This window comes from Lolium rigidum, chromosome 1, assembly GCF_022539505.1.
Source record: "Lolium rigidum isolate FL_2022 chromosome 1, APGP_CSIRO_Lrig_0.1, whole genome shotgun sequence".
Classification (NCBI taxonomy): Eukaryota; Viridiplantae; Streptophyta; class Magnoliopsida; order Poales; family Poaceae; genus Lolium; species Lolium rigidum.
In genome coordinates this window covers 70,796,166-70,804,232 of record NC_061508.1, presented here as the reverse complement: position 1 = coordinate 70,804,232, position 8,067 = coordinate 70,796,166, and the positions used below count along the sequence as shown (strand labels likewise).

The window sequence follows — 8,067 nt, the reverse complement described above, 5'->3', positions numbered from 1 at the left end:
GCTTCGAAGATGCTCCACGTGTACGTCCTTCAAGCCCATCTTCACTTACGGCCCATCTCCTGATTTGGCCAAAATCGGGTGGTAACAAGTACATGTTATGGACGGGAGAGGGGTCAGGAAGCCTAGTGTTTTGCTTCTCCAATAATTATCAAACTTGTTTCATGGGGTCTTAAGTTCAAGGTTCCACACAAGTTTCAGTAAGAAAAATTGCTTGTTGCACCATGAACCCAACTCCGTGATAGAGTGGCACGGAACAACGAAGAGAACTGAGAATGGTCGGTACTACCCAGTGGGCAAAGATGGAATTATGTGAAGGTGTAGACGAAAGTCCTTCCCATCTTCAATTGGTGTCGGTGGTGACGGTGCCTTGGGTTTTGTTCCCTTCCGTGGAGGCATTGACTAGGGGTCACCTCAACAATGTCCATGGATATGGACTTAGCGTAGGGAAAAGTGGTGCCTTAGTGGTTTCGTCGATTGGTCAGATAAACAAGGCTTATCCGATAGATTGGTTTTGTGGCTAAAGCGCCGTAAACTAGAACAAGCTAGGGTTTACAACAAAGATTCGATGATCTCCCGTTGGCTCATCCTAGCTTTTATATAAGAAGCTAGATCTCAGAGTCCAGCTCCGGTCGTTTACATATATGATTTACCTAACTAAGAATACGTCGTCTCTTCAGTGGGCCTTTCCTTAATCGACAAGCTTCGTCTTGTGGGCTCCGACTTCTATTATCATGGGCTTCTTTGCAATACGCACAAGAATGACATAAACCTTAAGCCCATTAGACATACCCATGTCAGGCATCGCCTAGGTGTGTCACCATCTCTCTCACAATTACTTGAGATTGGTTGATTTTTCTAGGCAAAATCCTAGATCGAGAGCATCATGTTTGGAGAAACGTCTTAGAGATCCTTAGTTATGCCAGTGCTCGAAGTTGACCAATATTGATAATCAAAGGCGCAATGTACACCATCGCCGGTGAGTCCAAGATGATGTCCTTTCTGGAACCACCAAATCCACCATCTACTTGCCACCGACCTTCTTTAGGCATCAAAGGATGGTGCGTTGACAATGGGAGTTCAGTTGGAGCTCTTGATCTTTTGAGGATACCCACCGCGCCAATCAAGGCTCGGTGATGTTGCTGAGTTTTGGATAGCCTCTTTTGTGTTGTAGTTGTAATGTCGGTGGTGATCATGTTTGGACCTAGGTGTGAAGTTCCTACTATACTCGTTGCATGCAGCGAGTTGTAGTATGTCTTACACTCATAGTTTAAAATAGCCGGCTATCTCATTTAGCTGCGAATTTTTTGGAGGCTATAAAAGGCTATAGCCGGGTTATAGCGGGCTATTCAATTTAGCCTTTTTTCAAAAATTTAGAATATTTTAGTCATATCTCACCAAAAGAAGAGGAAAACTATGACTCAAATACGATTCGTGATACAATTTATTCAACTATTCAAGGCAAACAAGTATTCAATTATTCAACTCACAAGTTTTATCTAATTATATTGAACGCAAATTTGAAAAATCAAAAATAAAGAATGAAAAAAGAAGAGAATTTTAAAATGCCGAAGGTTTAGCGGCTAAATTAGAGGCTAAATAGTGGCTAAATAGGGCTATAGCCGGCTATTAGCGATTTTTTTCTCATTTAGCCTACAAATGGCATAGCCGCAGCGGCAGGTCTCCCGAAAGGCTATAGCCAGGCTAAGGGGGAGCTGGCTATTTAAAACTTTGCTTACACTTTAACTATGCCTTCTGCAGAAATAAAATGGCGTGCATTGGTGTACTCTCGAAAACGACCAGTGCACGCTAGTACATGACGGTTCAAGGAGAGAGAGAGAGAGACGATGGGAATTTCAGTTGTATTTTTTGACTAATTGAACAACATTACGAGGTTCTCGTCGTAAATACCAGCAGTTCACCTTATGCGATGGATCCTATCCCTCGATTTTCCATTCAAATTGCCGTAAAGCCACTGGTAGTCTGGTGGTGCACGAGTTACTTCATTTCACACAGGATATGCTCTATAGACTCGAGCTACATATGAAAGTCAGCTTGCGCATGCACAGATTTCAGTTGCTGATTGCGAACGGGCTACGAACTATATGCTTTCCATCTGACCACGTTATGGATCCTGTCAGGGCGCCTTTAGCCGCTGCTGTGTTCTTGGAGGAGAAAGTGACCTGGAAAGACAGTTTCTTCACGGTGTTGGTGAACTCGAGCTTGCTCGGCACGACCTTCACATCTAGACCGTCGGGCGCGCTGACGGCCACGGTGTAGGCAGCGTCTTCCTGTGCTCCGACGTTTGTGACTTCGCGGGTTACCGTCCTGCTAGCGGCGGCGCCTAGCCCCGTGACGGCGATTGAAGGGTAGTTCAGGTCGGAGATGAGGTCCTTGCTGGCGTTGCCGGCACAGCTGAAGCCGGCGGCAGGGGAGGTGATGAGCTTGATCTGGGACGCGCCGTAGCCGTAGTTGCAGAGGAAGTGCAGGTAGTCGTCTGCGGCGAGGTCGTACACCAGCCCGGGGTCCAGCGCGCCGGTTGGGTTCACCTGCCCTGCGCCGTAGTCGAACGGCGTCGCCACTGTCCCCGAGTCCGTCGTCATCGGAGCCTTGTTGTTGTTCTGCTGAGTGGCTGCATCCAACGTATACAGTAGACACACGAATCGGTGAAGATGGAAACTCAGACGTACTTGAGCCCTGTCATGGACACAATTGATTTGTACCTGTTGTCATGATGGCTGACCGGATGGCAGCCGGGCTCCATGTCGGGTTCCAGGCCTTGACAGTGGCCGCAGCCCCGGCGACGTGAGGGCAGGCCATGGATGTCCCGGAGATTAGGTTGAACTGCGATGGCTGCTTCTGGCCGGCCGGAAGTGACGACGTTGGAATCCAGGACGCAAGGATGTTCACCCCCGGGGCAGCCACGTCCGGCTGCATTATGCATATATGGACTCGTTAAATTGCATACACACAAGGCTGTTAATGTCGATCACCCCAGGTTTGATGAGGTGCAGGAACCTTGAGGATGTTCCCCGTTTGTGCAGACGGACCCCTAGACGAGAAGTAGACCACGACGGGTGCCGGCTTGAGCTCTGTCACGGTAATACTCGGCGCGATCGTCGCGACAGGTTCACTAAGCTCATGCATTTTGGGAGATATCGTTAGCTTGGTATATAACGGACGGCTTGTGCTTATTTGGAAATTGGAATATGGTTGATGCATAAGAAAGATGATTACCTTGTGGAGGAAATGTACTTGTAAAGGTCTGCCGCGGCCTCAGAAGTGACCTCCGTTACCGGGAAATCGAGGTAGGCGGTTGTGACCGACCTCTCGACGTTGTTCACCAAGATGGATCCCACCGCCCCGGCACTCTGGAGCTCTTCGACCTTCACCATCTTTGACGTGTCACTCTGCGAGTGGTTGCACAGAACGATCTTGCCTTTGATCTTGCTGGCGTCCAGAGTTCCGGGTTCGCAGTGACTACGGCAAACATAAGAGAAGAGGATACATGAGAAATTAATATTGTGGGCAAGATTAGGACATTGCTGTACCGGTAAACTGAAGCTCATCAGTAGAACTCTACGTTGAAATGCTTCAGTTAGATTATGTCCTAAACTTTAGTGTACGCCTAAGACTAGTGCAGTTCACGAAAACCCAGCATGAATGATATATAAAGTAAATTCACCCGTTCATAATAGCACATTGGAATTCATTTTACTGCTTTGCTAACTTGATTGGTTCCGTTCATATATACGCGTACATACCTTGCTGACTCAATACGAGAAGCAGAACTAGACTTTGCTGATGCACCTGTGATCAACGGGTATTTCGGGGATTTGTCTAAGTTGGAGAAGTTTATAGCTCCCCCCTGCGTTGATGTGAACGAACAAAGCTGAGTAAATACTAACCAAGAAATTGTAAGTGTCAGGATGCATAGCAAATTAAGGCATACTTTGACAGCGCTGCGATTTCCACCCAACACGACGTCCGACTCGAAGTCGCGGTCTATGGTCGTTGCCGCGACCGTCATAATCCATGGCGCCGCGTTCACCACCGTGGAGGGGTCCGGCCCAGAGTTACCCGCCGAGCACACCACCATGACCCCCTTCGCCACAGCATGGAACGAACCGATGGCGATTGGGTCCTCCGAGAAATCTGGGTTGAAGAAGGGCGACGCGCCAAGCGAAACCGAGATGACATCAACACCGTCGCCGATAGCATCGTCGAAGCCGGCGAGGATAGCCGATCCGGCGCAGCCCTCGTCAGAGCAAACGCGGTACATAGCCAATCGTGACGCGGCTGATCCCCCCTTTGCTGTCCCTGAAGCCAGGCCGTAGTACGATGCGCCGGTGACTGCGTTCCCCGCTGCCGTGGATGAGGTGTGCGTCCCGTGGCCGGCCTCGTCCCGCGGCGAGTTACTGCTGCTCCGGGTTCCGGCGCCATTTACTTCACCAAGATCGTAATACCTTGCTCCGATCAGCTTCCTGCACCGCAAGTTCAATGCCATACATAATCGCTATGGTGGTTTTTTCTTAGATCTTTGAAATGTAATATCAGTGAGTGACTCACTTATTGCAGTTGGAGGAGTTGAAGTCATCCCCAGCCATGCACACCCCCTTCCATCTGCTCGGGACAGGTCCGAAGCCGGTGTCCTCAAAGCTGGGCGACTCGGGCCAGATGCCGGAGTCTAGGAGACCGATGATGTTGTCCGTGGTGGGTGCCGATGATGCTGTGGGTTTGGCTGAGTAACGCCGAGCCGAGTCGATCTTCACATCCGTCTGTTGGAGGAAATCCCACGACCTCGTGGTGTGGAGTTGGTACACCGGGTCGGCGAACACAGAGACCACGCCGGGCTTATGTCTAAGCGCGGCGGCCTCGTCCTTGGACAACCGCGCCGCGAACCCTGAGAAACTGTGCTTGTACTGCTGCACCACAACGCTCCGTGCCACTTTTCCCCTATGGATATGTATGTTTTATAAACGTGTTAGTTCGGGCATGAATTCCCAAACAATGCATAAAATGTGGGTCATATGCATGGTTTCGATGCTCAGGCCGGGCCCGGGAGCAAGATTGCGTGGTAGTCTAGGCATACGTCATCATCCATGATTCAACTTCAACATGTGCTTAGCACCAATTCTAGTGACCCTACGTAAGATTCCATGATTAATATACACTACAAAGCAAAGTCATCGGCTACCATATCCAAAGTGAACGTGTCAATTCATCCCCTTATAACTCGTGTTTTCTGATGTATAAAGGTATGTCCGTGAATTTGTACGAAGAAAGAAATTTTATGTTAGGTTCATTGGTAACTTTGGCAAGTTCTCTTGGATATACTTATTAAAACCAAATCTAAGTTATCCACAAGTTCTTTGAGTTTCCTGAAGACCATTTGACCAAAAATCATATCCATGTGAAGAAATTGGCTGGTGAAATGGAGAAATTAAATTCCTTCTTTCAAGAAGTAGGGATCTTTCATGCATGAGAAAAATGGACCAGCTGAGGCTGAACATTAACATATAGCTGAAGTAGGACTATCTCTTTTGACTTATGCTTCCATGTATTTTTATTTATTGAATGAGGCCACTCTTGCTGTCATCTATGATAAAAATCGACTCTCAACCAAAATAATTCAGGTTGTGACATGTCTGGAAAAATTGTTCAAGGCAATTCAAACTTTTCTCAATTATCTATGATATTTTGGTTGTGCTTGTTGGTCTAATATTAGACCGTATAACTCTAGCAAACTCCAATTTCATTACAAACAATGTGTCTTTTTGGTAGCGACATTCATTTTGTTAAAATATGAAATGCAACCTAGTGCATTTCAAATTTTGCTGATCGACACTATTGTTGACATGTTCAGTGGAACTATGCATTGTTTTGCTAAACTTTGCTATAAGGAGCAATATGTGGGAAAAACCATTAACATGCTTAGATATGGAGAGAATAAACCATGACATAAATATGACGGTACACTCCCTCGCAAAATTTCTTGCCACTGACCCCGTGTGCCTTGTTGGCTACAAGTCTTTTTTCAGGAGTTATTTGCTTAAAGTGGAAAGTAACAAATATGTGCAAAATACAACACCCAAATAATTTGGCAGCACCCAGATCAATGCGCATGTGAGGTAGAGGGTGGCAGCGGAGCACACTGATGCTTTGGTTCCAAAATTTTGGGATCGACACTCTTATCATATATCAAATAAAACAAGAGCGCACATGGATAATAGAAACATAATGTGCTTGTTCCAGTGAAAACTGCCAATTTTTATCAGGAATATCTATGGTCCATCATAATGCTAAGTGATGGAAGTGAGGAAGTGCATAAAAGAGGAAGTAGTACAAAAAGAAGAAATAAAGGCTACATGAAGCATGTCTTTCTAATAGCAAAAAGAATCTTGAAACCTCAAAAATCCATAATTATGCACATATACATATTGATTTGTAAGCATAAATTTCCATTAGCATATCCTTCCGCTGTGGTTTACACACACAAAAAACATGTGAAACAAAAGCTGAGTTGCTATTTGATTTGTGTGTATGTTCAATATCTCTTTGGGTATATTTTTTAAATAAACGGATTTTAGACAAAATTTCAGTGATGTATCTACATACATATTTGTACAAATTTTGATATTTGGAAAATACCAAATACGTAGCTCAATTGTAATCATAATGAATATGTTTTTGCAGAGTGACTGTTCATGTTCATTTCATGAAATCGATGTAAACCCGCGGCCCTGCGCACCTCTTTAGGATGGAGCCAACGAGACGGAGGTGGGTCTCCTGGAGGAAGCTGGGCGAGGTTCGCGGCGGCACGGCGCCCATGTACACGACGTACACGTCGCTCCTCTCGCCCCGTCCCTCTCCCTGGACGGCGAGAAGAAGAGCGGCGACGAAGCAGAAGGGCAACCACATGGTGTATCCTATCTGTTCCTAGTTGATTTAGCCAGTTGAGCGCTATATATGTAAGTTGTGTGTCCTTGCAATATGCACTGCCGTCCACATGATCGAGTTGCATCATCTATATATAGGCGCAAGTGAAAGCGAGATCGTGCAGATCGATCGGTACTGCTCGATCGATCGATGACGTGCCACTTCTGAGAAGAGCGCGGCTGAGATGGTGGGCTGTGATGTGTGTGCACTACTAGTAGCTAGTAATAGTAGAGTGCATCTCTGATTTCCCACGCCTGCCTTAATCGAAGTGGAGTACCTAGTGTGCACTAGTGCTGGGTCAGTGTGATCTGATCGCCTTATCTCGACTCGAAGTAGTGGCAATGCGTGCTAGAGGCGTGCTAGTCAGGATAGGACTACCACTATCTGCATCCCAGGCCACTGTAAAACCTACCTCGGCTGAGTTATATTCGATGCTAGTCCATTGTGGTAGTGCTACACTAGTGACAGCGCGAGGCGGAGTCGTGCTTGCCTCCATAAAATAGTTAGTATAATTTTAGTAAGCTACTAGGATAGGCACAGACAGGTAATTAGGTATAGTTGAACGGGCAGGGCCAAACTAGTTTTACCCTCCACCACCACCGCCCTAGTAGCAAGTTGTGGATATGTGCAGGTTTATATTTAGTGTTGTTATATGTCTCGAATATGTATATGAGTTATGCTACACTTAAATTTGTAATTAGCAGTAGGTTACGCGTTGGAGTTGAATACTGGTAACCTAGATCTAATATATAAAGGGTAGTGTTGGGCGTCCCTCGGGGGGCATTTCCCCCCGGATCCCCCATGTCCGGAGCATGACACCATTCATCCAGCCTCCCAATCCAGCAATTTCTTTATTATTGAAGCAAAAAAAATTAGGAAAAGTTTTGTGCTATTATATCATGTCCAATTTCCTCTCCAATCCCTTAAATGCTTCACTAAAGCAAAAAAAAAAAAAAAAAAAGACCCCGCATTTGCTTCGTTGAAGCGAAAAAATGGTTTGACCACAAAAAAGAGACAAACAAAATACAACGAGACCTTGTAGCAAACAAATTATGCTATTGTAGCATCTTCGCAGCATTTCATCTGCGGTGGGTTAAACAATACAAAAAAAAAGCATTGAAGCATATGGAG

The 8,067-nt window shown here is 46.1% G+C and overlaps 1 protein-coding gene across 1 annotated transcript; it reads right to left on the bottom strand.

The window, feature by feature from the left end:
- Positions 1 to 2,015: 2,015 nt before the first annotated feature.
- LOC124675399 (CO(2)-response secreted protease-like) lies at positions 2,016 to 6,964 on the bottom strand. The gene is made up of 8 exons (XM_047211478.1): positions 6,749 to 6,964; positions 4,567 to 4,953; positions 3,950 to 4,481; positions 3,762 to 3,865; positions 3,235 to 3,477; positions 3,016 to 3,130; positions 2,721 to 2,928; positions 2,016 to 2,629 (listed from the first exon to the last, which is right to left on the bottom strand). The coding sequence occupies exons 1-8, from the start codon at positions 6,916 to 6,918 to the stop codon at positions 2,070 to 2,072; spliced, it is 2,319 nt and encodes a 772-aa protein (XP_047067434.1). The 5' UTR covers positions 6,919 to 6,964; the 3' UTR covers positions 2,016 to 2,069.
- Positions 6,965 to 8,067: the final 1,103 nt, after the last annotated feature.

Excerpts from the sequence above, each read along its gene's own strand:
- LOC124675399 (XM_047211478.1), bottom strand. The coding sequence starts at position 6,918 with ATGTGGTTGCCCTTCTGCTTCGTCGCCGCTCTTCTTCTCGCCGTCCAG. Across the intron at positions 3,478-3,761 it reads TCTCGTATTGAGTCAGCAAG|TCACTGCGAACCCGGAACTC; the intron begins GTATGTACGCGT and ends TGTTTGCCGTAG. Across the intron at positions 2,630-2,720 it reads GTCAGCCATCATGACAACAG|CCACTCAGCAGAACAACAAC; the intron begins GTACAAATCAAT and ends CGTTGGATGCAG.